This window comes from Mastacembelus armatus, chromosome 7 (genome assembly GCF_900324485.2).
Source record: "Mastacembelus armatus chromosome 7, fMasArm1.2, whole genome shotgun sequence".
Classification (NCBI taxonomy): Eukaryota; Metazoa; Chordata; class Actinopteri; order Synbranchiformes; family Mastacembelidae; genus Mastacembelus; species Mastacembelus armatus.
This window is the reverse complement of record NC_046639.1, coordinates 7,665,161-7,691,813: the sequence shown is the minus strand read 5'-3', so window position 1 is coordinate 7,691,813 and position 26,653 is coordinate 7,665,161. Positions and strand designations below refer to the sequence as shown.

At 40.9% G+C, this 26,653-nt stretch overlaps 3 protein-coding genes across 7 annotated transcripts; 1 reads left to right on the top strand and 2 right to left on the bottom strand.

The window, feature by feature from the left end:
• The first annotated feature begins 683 nt into the window (after window positions 1-683).
• LOC113145293 (semaphorin-3F-like) lies at window positions 684-11,196 on the top strand. 2 transcript variants are annotated; one of them, XM_026331844.2, is made up of 19 exons: window positions 684-867; window positions 970-1,133; window positions 2,816-2,952; window positions 5,889-6,049; window positions 6,174-6,236; window positions 6,353-6,472; window positions 6,648-6,741; window positions 6,836-6,955; window positions 7,072-7,217; window positions 7,306-7,420; window positions 7,524-7,593; window positions 7,729-7,873; window positions 7,988-8,210; window positions 8,298-8,386; window positions 8,480-8,521; window positions 8,621-8,778; window positions 8,878-8,945; window positions 9,038-9,165; window positions 9,550-11,196. In XM_026331844.2, exons 3-19 carry the CDS (start codon window positions 2,841-2,843, stop codon window positions 9,922-9,924), a joined length of 2,229 nt encoding a protein of 742 aa, XP_026187629.1. In that variant the 5' UTR covers window positions 684-867; window positions 970-1,133; window positions 2,816-2,840; the 3' UTR covers window positions 9,925-11,196. The 2 variants fall into 2 exon arrangements, with proteins under 2 accessions (XP_026187629.1, XP_026187630.1); XM_026331845.2 differs by having other exon boundaries at window positions 684-875.
• A 7-nt stretch (window positions 11,197-11,203) lies between these two features.
• Window positions 11,204-15,957, bottom strand: LOC113145295 (WASP actin nucleation promoting factor). Of its 2 annotated transcripts, none has more exons than XM_026331848.2 (11): window positions 15,671-15,957; window positions 14,701-14,841; window positions 14,425-14,511; window positions 14,170-14,266; window positions 13,684-13,713; window positions 13,422-13,457; window positions 13,115-13,301; window positions 12,822-12,997; window positions 12,143-12,714; window positions 11,898-12,009; window positions 11,204-11,446 (listed from the first exon to the last, which is right to left on the bottom strand). In XM_026331848.2, exons 1-11 carry the CDS (start codon window positions 15,770-15,772, stop codon window positions 11,388-11,390), a joined length of 1,599 nt encoding a protein of 532 aa, XP_026187633.1. In that variant the 5' UTR covers window positions 15,773-15,957; the 3' UTR covers window positions 11,204-11,387. The 2 variants fall into 2 exon arrangements, with proteins under 2 accessions (XP_026187633.1, XP_026187634.1); XM_026331849.2 differs by having other exon boundaries at window positions 15,678-15,957.
• A 1,128-nt stretch (window positions 15,958-17,085) lies between these two features.
• On the bottom strand, window positions 17,086-26,150 carry LOC113145296 (sodium-coupled neutral amino acid transporter 3-like). 3 transcript variants are annotated; one of them, XM_026331852.2, is made up of 17 exons: window positions 25,995-26,145; window positions 25,687-25,761; window positions 22,505-22,628; window positions 22,343-22,427; window positions 22,115-22,230; window positions 20,982-21,055; window positions 20,797-20,889; window positions 20,581-20,662; window positions 20,414-20,496; window positions 20,206-20,264; window positions 19,978-20,118; window positions 19,717-19,796; window positions 19,493-19,593; window positions 19,265-19,389; window positions 17,689-17,833; window positions 17,451-17,554; window positions 17,086-17,331 (listed from the first exon to the last, which is right to left on the bottom strand). In XM_026331852.2, exons 3-17 carry the CDS (start codon window positions 22,543-22,545, stop codon window positions 17,227-17,229), a joined length of 1,434 nt encoding a protein of 477 aa, XP_026187637.1. In that variant the 5' UTR covers window positions 22,546-22,628; window positions 25,687-25,761; window positions 25,995-26,145; the 3' UTR covers window positions 17,086-17,226. The 3 variants fall into 3 exon arrangements, with proteins under 3 accessions (XP_026187637.1, XP_026187635.1, XP_026187636.1); XM_026331850.1 differs by lacking the exon at window positions 25,687-25,761 and having other exon boundaries at window positions 25,995-26,150; XM_026331851.2 differs by lacking the exons at window positions 25,687-25,761; window positions 25,995-26,145 and adding an exon at window positions 24,439-24,754.
• Window positions 26,151-26,653: the final 503 nt, after the last annotated feature.

The window sequence follows — 26,653 nt, the reverse complement described above, 5'->3', positions numbered from 1 at the left end:
ACACTTGCTGCCCCCCTCAGGCTTTTTATAAACCGACACACCACATTGCCTCATGTGTTTATTTGGTTTTACTGTCTTTCAGAACCATTGCTCAGAATAGATTCACTCTGTGCTTTTGTGTCTTCGCTGCACCATACTCCGTCAGAGCTCACCACAAAGCCCAAGCTGTTTTAATTTCAACCTCAAGGCTTTGTTAACAGGATAGATGTCCTATAGGTCCAGTGCCCCCCCCCACTTCTGACTGCTTTGTCACTGTTGTCATGAGCACGGGGCCCAGCCAGAGAGGCATCCCAGGAATCTTTTTCGGCTGACCTGGCTCTCATGTAGAGCTGAAGAATAATTGTGACATGGTCCAAGTAGCAGACTATGGGCTCCTCTTTAATAGTGAATCACAGCCCCTGCATCATGTATAAGAATAGTCCTTTGGCCCCACTGCTGGATGAGAAAAGCCTTTATATAAACTGTCTGCCCGTCAACATTCAGCTGAATTATTCAGGTTAAATAAACTTCACCAGGAGAAAACTTAGCGCAGTGACAGAAATTATTAGCAGTTTGCAGGAGAGTGGAGCAGTGTGCTGAACTCATCAGCAGTGACAGGGTTAATCATACCCATATGGTGTACCAAGAGGTTTGGTCCAATGCTGCTGTGGGCCAACAGGAGAGGGAAGGCTGGGTGGGGGCAGAACAGACGGGAGAGGACAGCGGGGCAGACGCTCTCCCCACACCTGCACCTGGTCATTTGACTCACATTCAAACACCCTCAAACTCCCTTCAGAGGATCAATGGACCAACATCTAGACCACGACGCGCTGATGGTTTTTGCCTTCCAGGTTTAAACTTTGGGAAAGAATGAGACAAGCGTCTAAGGTTGAGCTGTGCGCTGTTCTGGTTTTCTTTTAATATTGGGCTACAAGGAAGAAACGTGGTAACAGCGAGTGATTAGTTAGAGTTTTTTTCTTTCTTTTCAAGGGGAATTTGCAAACCTATCGGATTGTTTTATGACTGCGCAGCAAGGCGGAGAGAGATTTTCCAATCCAGCTCCGAGGCGCAAAACGCGGGGAATGCAGCGGTAACATCCCGCAAGTTTTGGATCCGAGAAGCGTAGCGGCCGTCGAGAAACTCAGAAATCAAAGGTAGGACATTTAACTTGTCTCTGGTTTAACTTTTAACTCAGGTTTGGTTACTCTGTACCGTAGCCTGAATGGGAGGTGACTCAAGTACACACATTTGTTCGGCTCCTATTTCTGGATGTTGAGTTCACAGGTAAATGCGCACTCTGCGGAAAAAGAAGCTGGGTTATAGAAATCCTGTAATTATTTTTTTTTTTAGGAAAAGCATTTATTATTACAGCCGAACTGTCCTGCCGTCACCACCCAGTACAGAAACCCAGCAGAAATTCCAAATACCACAAAGTGCCATCATGCATGGAGCCCCTCTGGCACAATATTACGTTTTAGTCACATTCCTCTATTGGCTGTTGAGGCTTAGTGGTAGTTACTTTCATTTTAATAATCCTGAGATAAATTCATCTTCAGCCTGTTGCCTGACCACATTAACATTTTCAAATATGGATTGAAAAAGCGTCTGTGGTGATCAGATGGATGATTGGCTGAATAACAATAAATATTTATTTATCTAGTTCTTATTTATAAAGTCACCCTGGCCCAGTGCTGTTATCTGTTTTTTAGTCTCTTCATAATAAATAATGTGTCCACATGATGTTGATTGAACATCTCATTGTGCTTAATTATTATTAACAGTTACCTATGAGGTGTTTGATAAGAATAATAGAGATCAAGCCCCCCTGCTGAGAAGCTACAGTATAAGGCGACTGTATGATTATGCCTGTGATGCCTTCCCAGTGACTTCTGCTTCCAATTTCAGCTTTCCAGTCATTTCATCAGACTTATTTTTTATAGCGTTAACATAAAAACACATAAATTAATGCCTTATTGAGAAATTTAGGAACATCTAGTGAAATCTCATAGGTGCCTCACCCTAAAAGCCTTAATTTTATGGCTTGTACCTTGTGCCACTGGAGGCCCTGGTTACATGGGTAACATGAGATAAAGGAAAGCCCGCGGGATGGCTTATAGCCTGAGCAAAGCACACCTTCAGGGAGACAATTTAATGGATGTTATGGACTCAGCTTTTAGTATTCATAATTTATATGGGATCCTCTCCAGCAAAGTGCAGATGCATAATGAATGCTTGAGTTAAAGTCTAACAGTTAGGGTACGTTTCAACACCCCTTAACTGTCAGAAATTGTTTCAGAGAGGGCTACCTGTTTCTTTGAACTGTCATGTATTTCGCTCGTCAGCGTCTGATAGAATATTGACATGCTTTGTTGAAAGGCTCAGAGAGAGCAGAGGGAATCGCTGATGGGCATCAGGGTCTGGTTTTATACAGTCTTCTTTGGAAATGTGGGTGAAATATATATTTAGGAAAGTGTTGTATGTTTAGTAAAATGTATAAGATGAAGACAGCAAGATGTTAACCTCATTTTTTTTCATGTGGCTGTGATTGCAAAACCATTATACAGTCTTAACACATAGCTCACTACATTTGCACTTTAAATAAATAATAGGGCTGTCATATTTTCCAGAGCAGGTGTGAAGGGTTGGACGTTGTTCTTTCCTGCCAAACTATACATCTCGCCTTGGAAGGCTGCAGGCCAAACTTCTGATCAGAGACATCAGAGAAAGAGAGAGAGTCTCTTGTCTGTCTCCTTCTTTTTCTGTCTCATATTCCTCATGGGGCACTCTATAATAATAGTTCATTCCTCTTTTTTTTTTTTTTTTTTTTTTTGTCCAGATTTAGATCTCTGTGGGCTACCTGCATGGCTGTTACCATGACAGCATCTGGAGCCCAAGTCCTCCTGTTGGCCTTATGTGTTTACAGAGGCTTGGGCATGCAGCAGACTGCTCCGCGGGTTCGCCTGTCCTTCAAAGGTGAGTTCATACAGATGAACTAAAACTCCTCTGACAGCAGAGATTGTTGTAAGTGGTTCTTTTTACTTTGTGTTTCTCCCACTAAGTCATTTGTGCACAAACAAACTCATGCACATACCAGCGCCCGCATCTACACCATGCAGTTATGTTTCCTCTTTATACATATGTACAGAACGTATTTCCTGCCACATGTCAAACAGTGCAACACTGAAAACAAAAGGTGGATATTACGTGTAGTTGGTTACTGGTAGTGCCCTTCAACAGAGTTTCTTCCCACACCCTAAAACCCACACGCACTGTAGCCTGACCTGTCAGTTCTTTGTTTTTGATGTCTGACATGATGACACAAGAAGGAAACACCTGAAATCTGATCATAAAGGAAAAAAGATACTTTAGAACCGTAATGTTTTGGCCGCAAGGTGTAAATTCAAAAAGAGGGTGGATCATGTTTTTTGCAGGCATTTGGGATTTTCCCATAGAGTCTGCTCCCTGCCCTCATTATCTCTAATGACGATTGGAGTTTCACGTTACTAATACATGGATGACACCTTTGATCAGAACGATTCTGTTTGATTTTTGTGTCCTGCATCTCTATCATGTTGTCACTTCAAATGCACATGTGCATGTGTATGCACATTCTCCCAAACACACAAACGTCACACCTGAAGTACCTGTAAGTGGGAGTTTGAGGTGCCAGTCAGGTTTATAAGATCCTTTAGTGCTTTGATATGGAAGTGGTCTGGGCCTATGTTGGATGTAGGCAGAGTGGGTGTGGTTGCCTTATCTGGGTAAAGTACAGTAATTCAATGAGAGATTTTTATAATTTTGTACTTTTTCAACAAGAGACATCTGAAGCAAATTAGAGGTGAGCTAATCGTGACATCTGTGCTTGATAACTGGCACTTGGCGCCTACATGCAGTGCTGTTTTGAATTCAGCTGATTTTGTAACAGTGAAAACAGCTGTATACACGCTGTTCGCTCCATCTGAGGCTCGAGAGGGTAATTGCAGTGCATTTTTATATGACCTCCAGCACTAATCCCCTTTCAATAAACAGCTTATACACACCAGTGTGTTCTTGCAGCAGAGTGCACAAAGTGGTAGTCTGACCAATTACACAAGTTTGGTCTTGAACTTGGTCATGTTCCCACCCTGTGTAGGATACAGGAATTCACATCTCTGCAGAGCTCGCCAGCACAAATTCACACACGTTTAAAGCAGCTGGGAGGTGTTGAATTATTTGATCGCTGGTAAGGTTTTGTAGATAAAGCTGCCACATTCACAGGCCTCGCTCACCCTTCCCCCTAATTCCAAACAAAAAGGAAAAAAGTTGGATTTACTCGCCAACTGTTTTCTGCCACTCAGAGGATTTATTGTTCATTGTTTGTGACAGCGAGTCTCTTTGTTCCCCGAGGCGCCTGTGGAGGAGGCTTCGGGGCGGCTGGAGGACATGTGACTCCTGTGGACAAATGAGCCTTCCAGAGTGACACTCTGGGGTACAGGAGGGCTTCAGAGAATAGAGATCTTGTATTGTTTCCTCCCTCGCTGGGAAGCTGTGTCAGTTGTGCACACTTCAAAGGAAGTTTCATTGAAGAGAATTAGTCAGCATTGCTAGACAGCAAAATGTGCAGAGTAACTGAAGCCATGTTTTAGGATCTCATGCCCTCACGGAGCTGTCACCAGTTTGTTCATACTTGAGATAGGGAATAGGCAGCAGTGGTCATTAGTGCTTTGGTGACAATATGTTGTCAAGCTGTAACATGAGCGCTTATAGTGGCCCAGCTGTAGCTCCATACTTCAATCTTCTGTCCTTCCCAGTGTTTCCCTAGCCGTGTCAGAATGTTGTCAGGGGATAATGTTTGCTGAATGTTTACCAGATGATGGCAGTACATTGTTTGCTATTTTTGGAGAATAGAGACATGTATAGGGGTGTGGTGTTTCTACATTTAGCCTGTTCACTGAATCCACTATAGCCCAGTGGAGCTTGGCCAGAGGCTTGTTATCCTGTGTTTACCTCTCAGGAACAGAACCAGACCCCATCCCACTTCTTAAGACTCCATCTCATGTTGTCCGGAGATCCGATTGCATAGCATATTTTTGTGGCACCTTGACTGCATCCTGTTAACATTGACCTCAGGAGGAAGATGGAAGGCACTTTGATGTGAATAGAGACTGTGCTTCCTCTTGAATCCCTATAAGCCGACTGCTGGGGGTCTTTGTGAACATTTGTCACTATATAAGCCTGCTGTGTTTTAAAATGGCAGTGTATATATATATGGTGGTCAATATCTTACACATACCACAGATATATGTGTGTGTGCGTGTGCTCCTGCCTTACTTTTTCAGTTTTTTTTATGTGTTTAAAATGATGCAATCAATTGCTATATGGAAGAATGGAAACCAGAATCACATTTAGAGTGCAAAGAAGAGTCCATTTGTCTTGCAGCAGATGAAAAATTTTCAATCAAAGCTTTCAGAAGAACAAAAAAAGAGAAACACTTTCCACCGCAGCGTGCCTTAACAGGTTATGCTCTGCTGAACACAATCCTGATCTTAAGAATTAGCTGCAAGTTCCACTGACCGTGTTTCCTAAGAGACTGGCTTTTTTGTCTAACTCCACATGGCATGTGGCGCCTCAAACTCTATCAGACAGTCAGGACACATAAAATATTGAGATCTTAAAAGCAAATATGTTTCTTAAAATGCTCTAAGTTGAGTTATATTTAATCAGTGACACACATTTTCCAGAGAAATAGCGAGAAGTTTGTTGTTCAAGGCACCAGAAGTTCATCCAAGTCAGTAATGAGACCTTAAAAGCATAAAGGGAATAATGTGAACAGATGTTCAGATGTAGCCTCTGGACACCCTGGTGTTGGTTTTCCAAATGGTGTAAATGTTTTTTAACAAGCCTGCAACTTTCCCCTCCGCCACACACAGAACTGATGGACACAAGGGCAGCACGACCCTTCAGTTTCACCTTCAACACCAGTGATTACCGCGTCCTCCTGATGGATCAGGATCAGGGCCGTCTGTACCTGGGCAGCCGGGAGTACCTGGTGGCTCTGGACATGCAGAATGTTAACAAGGAGCCACTCATAGTGCGTATAAGCTTCTTTTATTTAAATCCAGTCTGTTTTTTGGTATGTGGCATTAAGTCTCTTAATGCAATGATCCTCACTAATCCAATATTTATGGGTGTTTTTTAAAAAAAAAACAAAATAGATCCACTGGCCAGCATCTGCTAAGAGAAAAGGAGAATGTCAGATGACAGGAAAGGGAAGACAGGTGGGCTCATTTATTTACATCCTGTCCTTTTAAAAGTCACAGACTTGTTCTTTCAAGATAGAACAATGATGATGATGATGCTTGAATTCCATTTTGTCTTGCTCCTATTTATCCAGGGTGAATGTGCCAATTTTGTGAGGTTGATCGAGCCGTGGAACCGCACCCACCTCTACACCTGTGGAACAGGGGCGTACCAACCTATCTGCACATTCATTAACAGAGGCTGGAGGGCAGAGGTGAACACAAAGAAAAAAATCTCTCTGCAGTGGACTTGGAAAGCGTTGTCCCTGCTAAATATTTCAAGACTACAAACTGGGACGCTGATTTTGTTTATGATTTTCCCACACTCTCTTGGGATGTTTCAGCAGCCTATTTTTAACATCATTTTTCCTGTCTCATCTGTCCCTGCAGGACTACCTGTTTAGGCTGGTCCCTGGGTACGTGGATTCGGGGAAGGGCAAATGTTCCTATGATCCCAAACAGGAGAGCGTTGCAGTTCTGATAAGTAAGAAATGCTGTAAAACACAAAATCTTTAAACATTTTATGCAGCTGAATCACAGCCTTACCTGTCTGTTCTCTTGTTGTCTCACCTGTACAGATGGTAACCTATATGCAGGGGTCCATATTGACTTCATGAGTACAGATGCTGCTCTGTTTAGGACTATGGGAGGGAGAACAGCCATCAGGACAGAGCAGTATGACTCCAGGTGGCTCAACGGTGAGTATGTGTGGGTGTGAGGAGGCAAACGTTGATTATAGGTTACGGTTCTTCTCATTTTATTTGACAACCACTTGCCTTAATCCTCTCTCTGCTTATCTGTTTTTACCTCCTAGAGCCTGTGTTTGTTCAGATCCAGCAGATCCCTGACAGCGCAGAAAGGAATGACGACAAACTTTATTTTTTCTTTCGTGAGAAGACCTTAGATTCCAGCGGTGGGACGAGCCCCAGCGTTTTAGCCAGGGTGGGACGAGTGTGTCTGGTGAGCCAAAGCACATTGTTACTGTGACGATCATACAAGAACCTTACCTCATACAAATTGACTCATGGCCTAATTTCTTTCTGTCTAGAATGATGAAGGAGGGCAGAAGTCCCTGGTGAACCGCTGGACGACTTTCCTGAAAGCTCGTCTTATCTGCTCAGTGATAGGAGAAGATGGAGTGGAGACTCGATTTGATGAACTACGTGAGGCCACGTTACAAATAAGCACTGCTTTTAATCTGATTGTGTTTTAATTGCAACCACATTTGCTGTTGTGTTATTGATTTGTGCATAATTCTTCTTCCAGGGGATGTTTTTATTCAACCCACGCAGGATGAGCGAAACCCTATGGTCTATGCTCTCTTCACCACAGCTGGGTGAGTCCTTTTTGGAGGCTTGTCTTGTAAATGCACATACAACCAACATTTTTTAGACATATTTTAGTGGACGGTTCATGCTTCAAGCTGGTTCCTAACTCTATGTTTTAATTTAACTGCCTGTTTCTGTTTAAGTTCTGTGTTTAAGGGCTCAGCTGTCTGTGTGTACTCAATGGCTGATATCCGCAACGTCTTCAATGGACCATTTGCTCACAAACATGGTCATAATTACCAATGGACAGAATACACTGGCAAGATCCCCTACCCACGGCCTGGGACTGTACGTTTCAGTCACATTGTCACCTAAGTGTCATCCTTACACAACCTTTTTACAACAGGTATATACATATATGTGTATCTAAATTCAACCTCATGCTTCTTTCTTTCCATTCAGTGCCCAGGAGGAACTTTCACTCCTGGTATCCGTTCCTCCAAGAACTTTTCAGATGAGGCTGTGAATTTCATTAGAGCCCATCCTCTCATGTTCCATCCAGTTTATCCTATCCACCGACGCCCCCTGGTGGTCCGAACCGGGGTGGACTACCGCTACACCGCCATGGTGGTAGACCAGGTGGATGCTGTGGATGGACGTTATGAGGTGCTTTTCCTAGGAACAGGTGAGACAGCTACAGGTCTGAAGGTCTACAGGTCTACAGGTTTATACTGGCAAGAAATCAAACATAAACAATTTCTCTCCCTTCTAGATCATGGCACCGTGCAAAAAGTTATTGTTTTGCCTAAGGACCCAACCAGCATGGAGGAACTCACACTGGAAGAAGTGGAGGTTTTCCGGGTATGTTTAAATACATGGTCCCAATATGGCTAAAATATTCTAATCTGGAGATAAAGTCTTCTTCATCATTCTGTTGCCCCTATCAATTTACAGACCAGTGCTCCAGTCAAAACAATGAAGATATCATCTAAAAGAGTAAGAGAGCTCTTCTTAAAGACAAATCTGACTTGGTGATACAGATTTCAGTGAATATTCCTTGTAAGCTCACTGTTTGATTTGCTTGTGTCACCGCAGCAACAACTGTACGTGTCATCAGACGCGGGGCTGACCCAGGTGTCGCTGCACCGCTGTGACGTCTACGGCAGGGCCTGCTCTGACTGCTGTCTTGCCCGGGACCCCTACTGTGCCTGGGATGGAGAGAGCTGCTCGGCCTTCACTCCATCCGCCAAGAGGTCAGGGAAATGCCTAAGTTCCAGGGTGCATTGTTTCCAGACATTAAAGTGAGGATGTGTTTAAGTCAACTCAACTCCTAATACTGATTTTTGTCTCAGGAGGAGCAGAAGACAGGACGTTAAACATGGTGATCCACTGAGGCAGTGCAGAGGCTTTAATGCCAAAGGTGTGCCATTCTGGGGGATTTTAACAATCATGCATGCTTCAGTTTTTTTTTTTATGAAATGGTCATCGTTTCTTTTTTCTCAATCTGTGCAGTGGAGAAACGTCTACGAGAAACAGTGCAGTTTGGGGTGGAGGGCAGCAGTACATTCTTAGAGTGTCAGCCTCGCTCTCCCCAGGCCACCATCAAGTGGCTCTTCCAAAGGGAAGGAAAGAGGAAAGTGGTGAGGAAGAACAAATGAATTCTAGTAAATCTTAAAGGAGTGGTTTGGCATTTGTGGGAATATGATGATGGACTTTCTTGCTGAGAGTTAGATCAAAACATTGATACCACTCAGTGTGACATTGGCAAGAAATAGCCCTGTATATATACACCATTCAAAGCTGCTATTAGTTTTGATATATTGGTTTGGCTTTTGATGGCGCCAGGCTGGCTCTATCCATTTATGCCAAACTAAGATAACTGCTGCTTGTAGCGTCATATTTATTAGACAGATATGAGGGAACTAGCCTTTTATTCTAACACTTGGCAAGAAAGCGAATAAGCATGGTGTGCCCAATGTTGAGCTAATACTTTTGGAATGTCAACTGTTTGCTTGTTTTCACAGTTAAACCGTGTGGGAGGTATTCTGAAGACCAACCATGGTATTCTCCTCAAGTCTCTTAACCAGTCCGATGCAGGGCTCTACCACTGCCTCGCCACTGAGAACAACTTTAAACACACAGTGGCCCGTGTGGCGCTGCGCATCCTGGATCGAGACATTGTTTTAGCTCTCACTGCTCAAGATGAGGATGAAGAGCCAAAAACTCGCCAAGCGGGACCTTACCCTCAGTCACCCCTTCTCTCTACACCTTTCCCACCAGAGATTAGACTGATTAACCAGTATTGCCAGTCCTATTGGGAACAGCTTAATCCCAAACAGCAGCAGCGCAAGCGCACCAGCCGCAGGCACACAGAGAGCCAGGACCAAGGGCTTGGATAGAGGCTGATGCTGTCTGGGGTGGGTATGTCTGGACTTGAACCTTTATGTCTGACATGCATTTTTGGGTTTCACCTCAATTCATTAGGCAGGTGATGCTATCATGCTGTTGACAAATTACTATATTGGTGGTTTTGCAAGTGTCAGCCTAAAGGCAAACTGTGGATTTTTTAAATCTGACATTTAAATCACTTGAAACTTGCTCCAGATCAATCACCTACAGTAGGGCAGCCTTTTTCTTCTTTGTTCGTTCAGTTCAGTGACTTTAGAATCACTGCAGAAGATTAGTAACTTTATTGAAAGAAACCAAAAAACTATACATCATCTTTTTCACAACATCCATGTTTCCTTATATTTTGTCTTCTAGCTTGCTCCCAGGATATACTGTAAAAATAGGGAGTTTATGTCGGCGTTAAATGTCAAATATTAGGTGGCCCTTGAAAGCACCACCAAAGAGTGATTTTTCAAAAAATCTCAAAACGCAGCTCAGTAATTATTCAACTATAATGTTATTGTGACAAAAATTTAAAACTTCCTCATTGGGTCACATTATCACACAGGTTTGTTTTAAAAAAATGTTTGTGATGTAAATGGAAATGTAGTTCATACGGTGTAACATGCAAAACCACAGGTATGGTCCTTTTAAGTATCAAACACAAATGTAATATATTGATTGTGAATATAATATATATGATCATTGGATTACTCTTGTATGAAGTTCTATGATATAAATGCATATTTTGCATGCGTATCTGTTGTTGTATCTGCAAGTTGTACATTTTACTGTTCTGATTTCAGCCTTGGTGTGTAGTGATGTTTGTAAGGTATCCTGTTAAGCTAATTCCATTGGATGTTGTCAATGACCTTACTGTCCTTGCTAGTGACCTTCCGTATGTGAGTATTGAAGATATGTATAGCATACAGTGTTCTTCCAGTTACGCACTTTGTTGGTGGTGGTATTAGAGGGAATCGGGGATCTTTGCACAGATGTATGAGAAACTATTAAAGGAACATAATTTTTAATGTACAGTATGTTATTATAAATATGGGAGTGAATCCGGCTCATATTTAGTATTGACTGTTTGTGTTCTGTCCTATGCTGTATTTACAGATTTTTAAAATGGCTCTTTTTAATAAAAGTGCAAGGAACAAGCTATTTTCCAGTCAGAGCCACCATTCACCTTCATTGTGAGTAACACAGTTCTATGTGCTGTCATGCTGATCAATCCTACTCTGGAAATGTTTGGACAAATATATCAACATTTCAGAATTGTCTTAAATGTGTCCTTTGCGGTCCTTTGTGTTTAACTACTTGTTTATTTATGCATCTACAGAGTTTGTCTCATACAAAATTCATATTCCAGTTTGCAATTTAAGATAATATAACAATCCCTTAATAGATGTTGCAATTCAGAGGCTTGAAACTAAAATCACAGTTCAAAATCACACAAACAACAGCTTCTACTTCAGTCATCCCATTCGTCATCTTCATCATCTTCATCTCCGCCCTCATCTTCACTTTCATCTGAAAGAAAAGTGAATTTAAACATTTTGGGCTTTGCACTTATGCATCGTCAAAAAAACAAACCTTTTCTCCCTTTATTGATATTGGACTGAATATAAGCTAGTATATTTTTTATATTCATTTTCAAAATAGAAGGGGTGGGCTTTTATTTAAGATGAAATGAATCAAGATGTAAAATGCATTGCATAGAGTATCTGGGCCCTTATTTTGGAATTCACTGTAAAAGGTCATTATGCATTTTCAACAGAAGATGGCGTCTGTAAAAAGCTTCGGAACAGCCAAATGAGACGGACAGATGCAGAGTTTGCAGCACAGTTAATAAAGGCTTGAGAATCTAAAAAATTTGACACATTAAAAAATGTTACAGAACGGGGGCCAGGCAGCGGGTCGTCTTATAATCAATATAGGCCTATTTTAGATTAAATACGGGAAATATTGATCTTATATTTACCAGAGGAATGGATGGCTTTACTCCTCTTCTGCATGACCATCATGAGGGCACCAACAATTCCTTCCCCTGACGCTGGAGAAGTAGGTGGAGGTGGATCAGGGCTCTCTGTTACCTGAAAGACACCAGGATGAGAGCACAGCATTTAAACATCTGTTACACTGTCCATACATGAGAGTTTATGATAGTGCCTATGAGTTTAAATGTTGTATATATGAAATATGTTGGAGAAAATGAAACTGCTTTACATTTCTGAGCTTCTTCCCCAGTCGAATCTGATCCAGCAGAGCCCCTCTACTGTCTCCTCCTCCAAAGGATGCTGTGGCAGGGGATGATAGACCAGAAGAGATGGGGGCAGGGGGAGGTGGGAAATCTGAGGTTTGTGGAGCTGGGGGGGGTGGAGGAGGAGGTGGAGGAGGTCCTCCACCTCCTTCCCCAAGGCCTACTCTGCTAGGCGTTGATGGGGCAGGAGGAGGTGGGAAGCCCATGGAACGCTGTTGACCAGATGGTGGCAGGGGGGGAGGCAGGTTGTGGGAGGACTTTGAGGATGGTGGTGAGGGGAAATGAGGAGGTGTAGAATGTGCTGGTGGTGGCGGTGGTGGTGGCCCGCCTCTGCTTGTTGGAGGAGGTGGGGGTGGCACACCTCCGCGTGCTGGAACTGGCTGAGGGGGTGGGGCACCTCGCTGTGACTGTCCTGGGATGGGAGGCAGAGGGCCAGAACGGCCTCGTGGAGGTGGTGGGGTTGGAGCAGAGGGACTAGAGCCTGGCGGAGGAGGCAGGGGTCCTTGTCTGCCAGGTGGAGGTGGTGGAGGTCCACCAGCTATAACACAATGAGAGATATGCATTACAATTCAGCCCAAGGTATATAGACCATTAGATCAGCACGAGCACTGAGATAAAAAGAAATGAAATGATAAAGTGTCCAACCTTTGTTCACCTCCCTTTTGACTGCCTCCATGCCACCAGACTGCTCAATGATATTATAGATGAGCTGGGAGGTCTGTTCATCCCTCATCTCAGCTTCGCCAATCCCAGCTCTGGAGAGCAGCTGCAACAGGTCAGGGTCAAGGCTGTTAGGATCCCAGCCGACATGACTAACATGCCTGTCACGAAGGAAGTGAAAAGAGACATGTGAAACACAATTGCACTTATAGTAATAATGAGCAACAGCATTCACTACCTGACATCAAGACAACACGTTCATCTTCTGAAAAACTCACTTAAATCCGCTGGGTGCTCCTATGTCTGCTTTGGAGAGTTTGGGACCTTTTTTCTTATTCTTCTTGTCTTTCTTCTTTTCTTTGCTGCTCAGAACGGATGAAGGTGAAGGCATCGAGCGGTAGCGTGAAGACTGGATATCTGGGTTTTGGATGTCCACTGTGGCCATATGAAAAGAACCAGGACTACCTGGTGATGTTTTTGGAGGAGATACACAATACACATAAATTGGCACTCATTTCATTTCAGGAATTATTGGTGGTACTAAATGTCACAGCAAAGACATTTTGATGTGGTGGGGTTACGCACCCTTTTCAGGTGGGGGTGGCGGAAGGGAACCTCTGTCTACAATAAGTGGAAACAATGTGAGAGGAAAGAAATATATTTACTTTTATAGTTTACTGCTGTTGTACCAACTGTTGAAATGGAATGCATTATACAGAGTGGTGTTTCTCTTATTTAGCCTAGCTTCATTAATACAAATTGGATGAATAAAACAATAGAAACACCTGTCCATATTATGCTTTACATTATTATGACATATGAGTCATGAAGTTAATTGCTATCTTACCGTTAGAAGGCAGGGGGTGCTGTTTTCTGTCTGTTAGTAAAAAAGGAGGTGAGGGGAAACCATTTTGCATCACTTTACATTGACCATAGTGCAATATTTATGCAGCCATTAACACCCATAACAATCACATATTATTTAATTCACACATTATTTATCAATTCATTTTTCATCCATTCTTTATATTTTTCAAAAATAACCCAGAGAACTGGTTTATTTCTGTTCAGTAGATACAGAAGTCTCTGTAACAGGCTTAATGATAGGGATTCACATGTAAAATTATTAGAATCTGCCAATGCAACTATATCAAAGTAGGTTCAGTTAGTTCAGCATATTTTGCGAACAACACGTTAGCCTAAGAATATATAGACAAGCATACTGTAGTTGCAAGTATGAGGCTATAAGGCTATGAGTTATCGTGATAAAGTGAATTTAATTTTCTCTAATTCTAAGAATAAACATCAAAGCGGTGGCTGTGTCCTCACTGACCTTGGCGGCTGTTCCTTTGGTTGATTTTCTGCTCTACCGCATATTGGAAGGCCTCTGCTTCCTGTTGCTCACAAAAGTTCAACCCAACTTGACAGTCCTATATTGCATAACAAACAGTGATAAAAAAAAAAAAAAAACAACACTAAAACATCTGTGACCTAGTAATTATTTTACCACAAATAACTGTAGGGCACCATGTTATAACTAGACAGTAACTGAAGTGTGCAGGAAGAGGGTAGATAAAAATGTGCTTACATCTGCAGCAAAGGTATGAAAATATGGCAGAGGGGTGGAGTAGACAATTTGGTTGTAGAGCTCCTGCTCCCAAACCTGTCTCCCTGCCTGTGGAAACACAGTATTAATATTTCAGTCTCTTGGCAACATTCATGTGAGATGGTGACATCTTTGAGATATCTGTTTCAGACTTTGGTAACTTGTCAATGGACAACATACTTATACATATCAGCGTAAAGTGTTTTTATGTCGTTCTGTAATTAAAGTCTTTATTGTCTCTGTTGTCTGAGATGTTACCTTCAGATCAAACATCCGTATGAAGTAGGAGCGTTGAGGATTGTCTTTGACGAAGCAGACCACTCCGGTATGCTGCAAGCTCCACATAGCTGGACTGTGTGGCAGAGCCATAAACAGCTGTGCTACTGCAGTGGCCATGGACTAAACACACACAGACATCACTTTAGTTGAAAACAGCTCAGTGCAGATAGGACAACTGGCGGCATTGTTTTCTCTTTTTGCAAATCTAAATTTAAATTTATGATGATGATTCACTTCCTTGTGTAGTTTAATTTGTTCAAGTAGCTGACTGCTGCAGATGTTTACAGTATGTCATAAAAACATACAACTCACGATATTTGATTGTTTTGATGCAGGTTTGTGGGAATGTTTCCCCCAGTAACTAAAAGCGAGCTGGTAACAAATCAACTTCTGCTCTGCTGTAAGATTAGACCCAATGATAGTGTCTAATTCTGACACCAGAGGAAGAAATGGTTCAGCCACCATTTCCTGTTAAAACTACCTCCTTTCTGGTGACCTAATGTCAGCGACTCATTTTAAACTGTATTTACATTGACACAAAAGACTCTTACATGTTCAAAATATGTCAAAATAAGTCTTGACTTAAAATTGACTTAAACATAAAACATAACTCAACAAATAAAAAGTAAGTACACCATAAATGAGTAAGTAAGCAAGAAATTACAAGACTGATGTTGCTATAGTCAAATATATATTGTAACTGGGTTCAACCCTCAGCTGAGTTTTGACTAAAATTCAGGATATGATGCTAAACCAAAGGTAAAGTCTTTAGGGGTTAAACAATTTACAGTTTTAAATAGCAACGAGAATTTCATGTACTACGTTACACACATTCTCTTTCACCCACATAAAATAAACTCTTCTCCAGATAGGACACAAGTCTGGGCAGATACAGCTAAATATTACGGAACACTACAGCAAAGCCCTTCGAGCTCAGTTCAGAACTTACAGCACACCTTCTGCCCATTAGCTCCTCCAGCTTCTCATTCTCCTGTGGGCTCAGCAGAGAGCTCTGGGCGCTCTCCGATTTAGATTTAGACCCACGGCTCATGGTCCTCTGGTAAAGCTGCTAGTTTATTTTAAATTAATGTGTAGAGCATTTGAAAAAGTCCCGTCTATCTACACTGTCAGAATACTAAGCTCTAAAGTCAAGGAAGTTTCTCTTCTCTGTTCTGTGCACACATCAACTCTCAAAGCAGGAAACGGACAACCGCACTTCTCTAACCCCCGCATTTCTTCTTTCTCTCAGATGAAGCGCACAAATGAACGTGTTACTTCCATTTTCAGGAGGCAGTGCACTGTTGCGCTTCCACTGCAGCAGGCACATTCTTTATACTGCTACACTACTGCTTTTTAGCACACTTAATATTTTATGCAGACAAAGAAGCAATTGAATGTGTATTTACAAATGAAAGACATTTTATTAAAGGATAACATTCAAATTAATTTAAAAATGTACAGGACATATTTTAAAGACAAAAAAAAAAAAAAAGAATCCATATATTTATTTAGAATGACAATTCATTATCCTCTTTCAGGGACAACTTTTTTAACACTGGATTTTATGTTTTTTTTTAGGTTTTTTTTATTTATTTAGCCTTTGACAAACATGGTAAAAAAATACATGTTTCTTAATGTGACAGTAAATATATTCTTTGGTTTGCAATGATGGATGTTTTCAGAAACACAATAAAACAATCACCTTTCTGTGTTTGCTGTCTCACGGGTGATTGTCAGTAACTGTTTGACCTTAATGAATAGCAGCAAAAACCTGGTGGAACATCAGCTCAGACTCAGCATTTCACGAGTCTCAATGGTTATGCTGAGTGCCAGAATATATCCATAAAATATCACATTAAACACATAAATTCCACAGACTAATCATCAGAAATTGTATTTCGATAGACTGGAAAGGTTAGTGTGGAACAGCTGGTCACATTTGGCTGAATCTGTGAGTTTCAGAGAAATCTGGACACCACTGCATCAGCAGATCTGACAGCTTTAGATCTATAATAAAATAGCAGCCGATGAACAAACAGACAAGAATGTCTTTTTTGTTGGATAAAAAGCTAATCTCTGGGAAAATGAAAGATTCAAATTTCTGCGTAAAATCTGGTGATGATAAGGAAGTAGATAGGAAGGGTTTTGGCAGTGACTGAGCTATTCCGTGGTACTGTACACATCCATATTTTAAAATGGGATTTCCATTTGAGTCATGCTTTTCCCATTCATCCTTTATCCTCCTTATTGCCAGCCATGACATAGGTTTGATTCTTTCACGATGCATTACCATGTATTCTCGTGCATCCGTGTTCTTTCCTCCATTACAGGACATTTTGTGTGCCCCATCATATTTCAAAAAACTTTTGGTTGTAGGCAAAGGTTCTTCATGTATCCTTTATCGTATGCAGCCAGACTTTGCTATTTGCCTTTGGATTAGGGTAATTTAATGACAGGGAGAGCTTTAGTTGGCATTTTTATAGTATCTCTGTTGAGTTCTGGCCACTAGTGCCCACCTCCACTTCGAGACTGTCCAGTCACCCAGTCAATGATGATAAACGACAAACTCATGACCATAAAGATGAATCCTAATGCAGCAAAACATGCAGCCTAAAGAAGCGGAAGCAAAGAAAGGAACATCTGTCAACAACACTTAAAATATATAGAGAAAAATTCATGACCAAGAACAGTTCATAGTATCCTTAATAGCTCAAAGAAGAGACTTGTACCTGAATCTTGGGTCTGGACAGCAAAGGTTCCTGCTCTGAAGGAACAATGCGAAGGTAGAAGATTCCAGGTAGGATGAAGATAAGGCTGGGAGCAGATGTGGCTCCTGTCAATGAAGACATGAGTTTGTTTAAAGCTGCACAAGGTGATTTTACACAGTTTACTCATACTATAGATAACAACACAATATCGGCACTGAAGCCCAGACTACACAGCCATTCATGCCGTGCAAAAACATACCAATGAGGCCAAAGATGTCGCGGATGGAGGGCACAAAGATAACAAGTATGTTGACTATGACGATGAGACCAAATGCAATGCCGATGTGTTTGGCCCAATGGAAAGGCTTGTCAGGCCATATGGTCTGGAGCACTGCCCTGCGGATCTGCACAGGGAAAGAAAAAAAAGGAGAATGACATGTTTTTCTTTACATCAAAACTGATAAACAAAACAATATAGTGTATGTAATAGTTTAATCTTGTTTCATCACCAAAGGTAACAGAGCTTTATAAGCTGTTGGCCAAGGTTGGCGCATATTAAAAGCAAAATATCTGCTTCATTATGCTATGGAGTGAGACCAGAGGCAACAGAGTGTTCTGCTCTCAGTAGAATAATTTAGTATTAAAGGAACAGACCGTCATTTTGCGCAGTACACTCATTTGCTCTATTAGTGAGATGTAGTTAGTTAGTACCTCTAGGTCCCACCATAGCTTTTGACACATTGGTATTTCAGTGGGTTAAATAAATAGATACAGTGTAATATGTTAATTTGAAAACTTGATGTGCTGGTAGATGCATCTTTTAGCTTGTGAACAGTGAAACGGAAACAGCTTGTCTGGGAAGTTTCACTCTGCAGCACTAAAATAGTAAGACAGTTTCACTGGAAGTGAAGACTCCTGCAACAAGACTCTTAAAGTTACACATACACACTTCAGTGTCAAATCCCATTTTCTGTTTCACTGAGAAATTGCTTACCAGAAACCAGAAACACTGCATGGCTTAATTCCAGGCCAACAACTACCACTTGCTACCACTTGGGGTCGTTGCACACAGCATGTTTAGTTTTAATTGTTACACAAGCTGTTTCCACAGTTGCTTAGAAACTGAAGTGCTAATATTTATTTGTTGGAAGATGGAACTACATTTTATCTTTTGATGATTTTTACACAGGTCATACTGTGACACATCACCAACCAACAGTCCAAAATGTCTTAAACTATTAACTGATGGTCTTAATTTTTGCTGATAATCAGCTATTTAACTAATCATTTCTGTTTTAGATGCTTTTGAATTTTTTTCTATTGTGTTTGGTAGTTCTGTGTATTTTATCTGCATTGGTAATAATTGGTTTTATGTTAATAAGAGTGTGAGGACATCTCAAAAATATTCTTGTTGATAAAATCTATCCATCAATCATCTATACCCACTTATTCCTAACTAGGGTACCAGGGATCTGCTGGAGCCTATCCCAGCTCTCTTTGGGTGAAAGGCAGGGGTCCACCCTGGACAGGTGACCAGTCCATCACAGGACCACATAGAGACAAACAACCTCACAAACTCACACTCACTCCTATGGGCAATTTAGAGTCACCAATCAACCTGACATACATGTTTTTGGACTGTGGGAGGAAACCAGAGTACCTGGAGAAAACCCACACAAGCACAGGGAGAACATGCAAACTCCACACAGAAAGGTCCCTGCCGGGATGCAACTCCAGGATCTTCTTGCTGTGAGGCAACAGTGCTAACCACTAATCCACCGTTCTGCCCCGTTGATAAAAATATTTTTGCTAAACTAATATGACAGATATCTTACCGGGAAGAGAACCACAGGGACAGTCAGAGTGACGGCCACCAGCACAGCCAAACGAACACAGAGAATCAGGACATCGAGGGCATCGACCTTACTGTAAGTGTGTAACAGCTCTGGTTCCACAGCACCTACCCACAGAGACGTACGTATATCACATCACTTTATGGTGATTGATTCCTTTGAAACCTTCAGAACTAACTAACTAAGTAACTAACTTCAGCTGTAGCTTACCAAAAAATGTGAGGTAACCAAAAAGAGCAGTCAGCAGGTACATGGTGAACATGGCCAGGATGGAGATGTTGGCAACCTTCTGCATGCGTTTCTTCGTGGCACTGAGATGAAGGCAAGCAGAAAAATTAGGATATGTATTAATAATACTTTATTACTGTTCTATGTGCGTCACTAAGGGACCTGCCATAGAATTTCATTAAATGGATGATGGCATTCTGACTTACTCTCGTAGCTCAGTGTAGATTGGTAAAACCTCTGGGTGGCAGACGAAAGCAAAGGCCAGAATTGGGATGGTGTAGGCTGTCTAAAAGACAAATACACACCAAAGTTTAGTGTGTAACCCACAGGTAAATACTTGTACATTGCTTTAACATGGCTGCTGATGTGGCAGTGTGTTGGTGTAGAGTGTGATGGTGAGTATGTTGTGATAATCAACTGACAATATCAAGTGGAAGCAGGCAATGTAAAAATGTTTTTTCTATAACCTGTGAGTTGATGGTAAATAGCTTGGCTTCACAGACATGTTCTGTCCCATTTAAATCACTGTGGACATCAGTATCATTAGGTAAGGCGTTTTGGTGTCTGTCCTCCAGCGGGCATGTGATGTTGAATTTCTTGTAGATAACCTAAGGAGGCGCACCCACCGGTTATTTCAAGATAAATATTTATTGAAGGAACAGCTGATTATAATTTTTGTATTCTTGCTGACTCACCGAAATGAGGAAAAACACCATGCAAGTGAGGGAGAAACCACTTGTATATCCCAGGTAACCTGTATTACAATAACAATGACAAATGACACATTCGCATTTGGTAATGATATTACTGTTAGTACTGTTTCAAAAGAGGACATAATGGTGGGTAATGGAGGCATGAGGAATAAATAAATAAAGAAAATGTGATGACGTAAAGAAAACATACCAAGTTGTTTCATGAGTGCTAGAGGAAGGATGATGACAATGCTAACAATGATGACCAAGTAGTTTCCATCCAAGAACCACTCTCTACCCAGACAAACAGATGAAAAAAAGAAAATCAGTACTCCACCAAACTGAAAACTGAAACTACAAGACGACGTCAGCACTCACCCTGTGTTTTCTTGTTTGCCAAGGAAAGCTTGAATAACCAGCGGCAGCTCAGACTTGACAATAAAGAGGTAGCTGGACATTGCTGAAAGGAAGAAACAATCTTGTATTACTTATTTACTTATGTGTGTTTAATCCTACATGTTTAATATGCGTGCAATCCGTGACAGTTATCAGATATAAACATGACAATAAACATGAAAAAAGGCAGAGCACTACCTCCAACATTGTGTACTGTAATGACAAAAGCAGCCAGTATTTTTCCTTTGGTACCAAAAGCCCGATTCCCAAGCTGCTCATAAGCCCGGATGCCTGGGAACACAAACATTATAAATACATATTATATGAATATTGTCTATATACTGAATGTTGAGTTGCGTGTTTTGAATTTAGCCTCGGCTTACCAATGACTCCTGCACTCTTCAGCAGGAGATGAATAGAATATGCAGACAGAATGGCAATGAACACCAACAAGATTCTGAAAAACATGAAAAAAAAAAAAGAAAAAAAAAAAGATATTTTCTGGGAAATGTAACTGATGTCTAAAAATGACATGACCAAAATGGTCTCACAAACATTATTATTATTAGACTTAAACCTGTGCAAAATATAAAAATCAAATAATAAAGACATTGAGATCTTGTTTCTTTTTGCCCAAAGATAGACAAGAGTTTGGCGTTGTGGGACTGGTTCGTCAGCCACTCAACCCACACCACATAGTGGCAGACGTGCCTTGGATTTCATCACTAGCGTCTATATTTACCCACTCAAATCTGATTTAGAGAAGCTGTATGTATATGAGCTCTAGCGTAAATTCTGACAGACCAGGCATTGCCTCATTGCCTGGTAGTAGTTGCATACATAGTGTTGCCATTACAGTTCACACAGGTACATGGACAGAAGCACAGTCATACTCAAGCAGGGCCCATTCTTCCTTCACCACACAGGTTTGTTCAAACGCAAACACACGTAGACAGTCAGATGACACACACCCTGCTTCAAACCTTATAATGGCTCTCTACCTACGTAATCCAGTCTGCTTCCACTGAGACATGCCTTAAACAAATCCAAATTCAGCCTAAAATAATGCCTCTTTGTGATATTTTTATAGATCATTTTGTTTAGACAACAATTAGACAACAGAATAAAGGGTAGAGTATAAAATATGTACAGTTCTCAGAAAAACAGAAAAAGGAGACATTAAAAAATATCCCTTCAAGAATAAAAACAGCTTCATTTTGCAAATATCTTCACTGTCGGTCAACAAAGCATATACTTACACACACAACCCTACTCTATTTCTGTAAACTGGCTTCACCCAAGTACTAAATATATGGAAAAAATATCACACCCTACACAAGCTCTGTGAGAAAACACGTGCACCTACAAACACACACACACACACACACACACACACACACACACACACGGACACACACACAAAATACAGACAAAATACAGACAAAATACAGACAAAATACAGCCAGAAACAAAGTTCAGCCAAAGTAAGGACTACATGTTTGGCTTGCTTACTCACATAAAAAGAATCACTCCAGTGTTGGACATTGCAAAAGCCAATCCCAGAATTCCACTGCCCATTATGGCATTACTGAGGTTAAAAACGGACATGCCAAATGAAGTCTTTCCCTCGAACTGTAGTAAGTAGAGAAAAGAGGATGATATGCAGATAAATAAATTAATATGTGGTGTTTATCTCATTTTGCTACAGGCATATGGCTAACATATGGCTGACAAAATTACTCACATCTGTAAAGTGGATTTCTTTCTTGCCACCAGATTTGTGTGGGAGAAACTCCTCATGTTCAGCCAAGGCATCCAGACCATCAAACCTACAACAGATAGGTTAGAACACCTGTACTACAATATGATCACAGATCAGTAATTACTGTTTATCTGGGAGTCTTACCCTTCATTCTTGCAATGTCCGTTCATCTTCTGAAGCTCCATTCTGGTTGCTGGTGATGTGATTTGTAAAACTTGAATTTTTACTTATGCTTGATTGAAAGAATCCACTTTGAATGTTTGCCTTGCTGGAAGTGAAGAGAAAAGGGTTATTTAATTTGTGATATGCTTGCTTGGGTAAATCTCCTCCAAATGTTGATGGCGTAGTGAAGGTTTGATGTCATCTGGGGTTTGATGTCATCTGGGGTTGTTTTTCCAGCACACCTCAGGCACAGACTCAATGTTCCCATTATTTGAAGTGGGCTTACCTCAGCATGTGTCATGAACTGGTTTACATTGCTTTAGAATGCTTAAATTTCCTGAAATCATGCCCTAACTTGTTGCATTTGGGACAAGATCTCACAATCATTCTTTGCAGAAATTAAAATGTGATGTATTTGCATTGTAGTTTTATGAGATTGATATGAGGTGTTGGCTCATATAGACGTAAATATAAAGTGATGCAACTGCGGAAGACTGACTAAGCTGTTTCAATACCTTCAAATGTTAGAGGTAAACTACTTATTGCACTTCAGTGCTTCGTACCCTGTGTACTCATACACTGAAGTAGCAGAAACAGAAAACAGCAGAACCTATTTGTAAAGTCTTTAAACGCACCAGTGACATTTCTCCCACTTGCCAAGAACAACACAAATCTTACTTTTTAATGTTTTTTTCCATTGGTGATCCAAGAATTCTTTGGCACAACTTTATTTTTAAGTTCAGCTCCTTGCATAAGATATAAGGATAAAAAGATTTCTACAGAAGTAACAGAAAAAGGGGCACTTTTTTTACTACTTTTTACTTGGGATTTCAGTCCATTTAAAACTTATGCAACATGATAGGTTTTAAATAACAAATGTTGTTAAAGGACTTAATGTTAATCTAATCTGCTGTGGGCCTCACAAAGCTCATATGGACAGACTATGGGAATGAGTGTAGGTCTGTGCTCCTGCTATGGGGTCATGGGATACTTGCCTTCTCTGTGGGTCAGGCTGCCCTCAGAATTTTCATCTGACCCCCAGAGACACACTTGCAATACAGAGTGCCATTCCTTAAGAGTTTTACACAAAACCGGAATTTTTTATATTCCTACGCTCTTCACTGAACCGGCCTGTGGAGGCACAGTAATCCATACAACTTGGTTCCTGATAGCAGTGAGCCACAGAGGTAAACAAAGGGTTTCTGTGTAAATGGTGGTATTTAGTTTAAAGAGTAACTTTTTCCCTGAAAGTTGGTTAGAAGAACTTTCTATAGTTACATACCTGAAGGCTTTCCCATGACGCATTTTCAACACACCCAACCAAAAAAAAAACAAAAAAAAAAAAACCTTAGTCTAAATGACAGGAATAATTTCTAATTTCACTTTTACAGAAAGCTGATTCCCCAACAAATTTATTTATGTATTTACCGCTCTCACTTTGAAAAGGGTAGATTGTACAGTTGGGCCAACTTTTTTTACATTTGAATGTGGACAGGTAGAAAAACTAGACAAACATATATAGAAACCTTCGATAAACATTTGTTATTTCATTGGTTACTGGTGAAGTTCTTAGAATGGCAACAAAGGTGGTAAAAAGTAATCAAAACAGAAAAGTACTCCTGTATTTTACATCTACCCCCCCACCCCCACCCCCCAACAAGCTGCTCACAGTGGGTTCAATTAACTCAAAAATCTATTTCAATAACACATCATAATAAATCATATCAACAAATCACCTACATAATAATCTCATCAATGAACAACTCTTCTTGTGCTCTGAAATCCAGCAGTGGAACACATGGCTCTTGTCTGATGCAAGACCTGCTCAGTATTGACAGTTAGGCCTTCCCTTCTCTTCCTCAACATCTAAAACCCAAGGACATTCACACACACATACATAGTTTTCAGCAACTCACCCTGGTGGCCAAGGACAAGCCTAGTTTTCTTTTATGAATGGACAGAATAAATCCTTGTAGAGGTTCTCTCAATATTTAGACTCTTCCAGTGTGTATATATATATAGCTTTGTTCTAAGGACTCTTTCTCTAAAGCTCCCTGGTAGTGAAGAGAGGAGAGAGTGAAGAGATTAGTGGCTGGGAGGGAGTAAACGGGAAATGGGAACACCCATGCTTAACCCTTTGTTAAACCGGTTAGGACAAATGCCATGGCTTCAAATAAACTGGATCTACCAGCAGGTGTTTGCACTCAAATGGTTTCGATATTAGTGCCCAAAATAAATCCAAAAACAAATAAGAACAACAAAAAAACAAGCAAATGAACAAACAAAAAAAAAGAGTAATTGCCTGAGGAATTCAGAAGAGATCTGCAGTTCAAGACTACAGGTAATCCTAGGAACCCATCTAATCAGCAGGGATTGTGGTGTTCATGTTGGGGGCCAATTACCATATGAACACAGAGTAGACAGTAGAAAGGAGGGGAGGAGTGGGTGTCATCTGAGGGGGCCTTTCTTGCAGAATGGGCGGATCCTTGCTGACAGTTTGCATCCTACTGGCAGTCACAGTGATGGTAATTAGCTTAGGGGATAAGTGCTTTTTTTAAAGGCAGCCCACGTGTTTGTTAAAAACAGAAACACTGCACATGCTTACAGATTATGATGCTTCATCCAAAACAAAGTGAGACCTGAGCTGACACAGAACTGTAGAAATTTACAAGATGACACACACACACACACACACACACACACACACTCAAAAAAAGTATACTTTAAATGTTCCTGTTCAAAACACAGAAAACTTGGGTTTTCAGGGATCACAATTAGCTTTTCAACATCACATGAGCCACGAGGCATGCAGTACAACATTACTTCCTGAATGCAGCAACTAAAACACATGTTTAACCTGTAGGAGCAGTTGTTGTTAACGTAAAAGGTCACTTCACGAGAAAGACATTTCAGTTGGCTGATACAACTCAACTTAACTGAGATATGAGTTTTACTAGCACACCCCAGGAACACCCTAATCTTATCTCCCCCGGCACATATTCTGTACTAAAAGTGTGTTATATTGTACCCAGGTCTCAGCTAGTGTGGTGCTAACAAAGGTGTCAGGTTGCTTTTTATACCTTTCAAAAGTTTCATTTCATCATTATAACAAAATCATCATAATAATAATAACAATAATAATAATAGAAAAAACACACACTCACACGAAACATCACTTCCACATTTCAAAACATCCAAGTAATTCGGAGCAGCGTGCCAGCTCGATTATGGTGTCTGTTCTGAAAATTTAAATGATGTAAAGTTCCATTTAAATTCAGTCACCTAAGTCAAATTAAATACCCTTAATGACTTGTGAGTTCAAAACAGGTGATTTTGTTACCTTTATTGCCACTGCCTACATACAGTTTAGAGATAAATATAATTTCCTTCTGTTGGTTTCCCATTGTATGAAGGGAAAGTTGTGTCATGGACCAAATCCTGGAACAAATGAAAGCCTTCTTCTGGTACTCACCTCTCTAGAAACAGGCAGATGGATGTCTTCAGTTTAGACACAAGTAACAGGGTAAAAGTTAAAACTTGCCGGCTGGTTCACCTTTAAAATCTGTCTTTCAAAGACCCACGAGTTTCTCTGCAGCTGTGAGAACAGAGAGAAAATGGGGGAGGAGGGGTAATAATAGCGCGGGTAAGCAATTTCCTGCCATGTCACAAGTCAAGCCACTCCTTCATCCTGGTCGGTGCTCAGTAACTATGAAATACTGTACTTTAATTATACAGGTCTGGACTGTCAGCAGTGGTCCTAGTTTTCTGCCAGTGGAATGAGTTGGTACATAGAACCAGGTTTCCTAATATACTGTGATTCTAAAACTGACAAAAAAAGAAAAAAATCAAAAAGGAAAAAACATCTTAGTCATACAGAAGCCATATGATGTGAGGAACTTTAACTCAACCATTGTTTCATTCATTTGGCCAAGTTACATGTCTGAACCAGCTGATTTATGTAAAAATACCCATAACATTTCCCCAGGGTCCGATGTGATACCTTCAAATTGCTTTTTCCACAACTTCCACAATTCTAGGACATTCAGTCTACAACAATATAACAGAGAAAAGTGGAAAGCCTCCCATTGGAAGCTGGACCAGAGGATATCTGTAATTTTTTGCCAAATAACG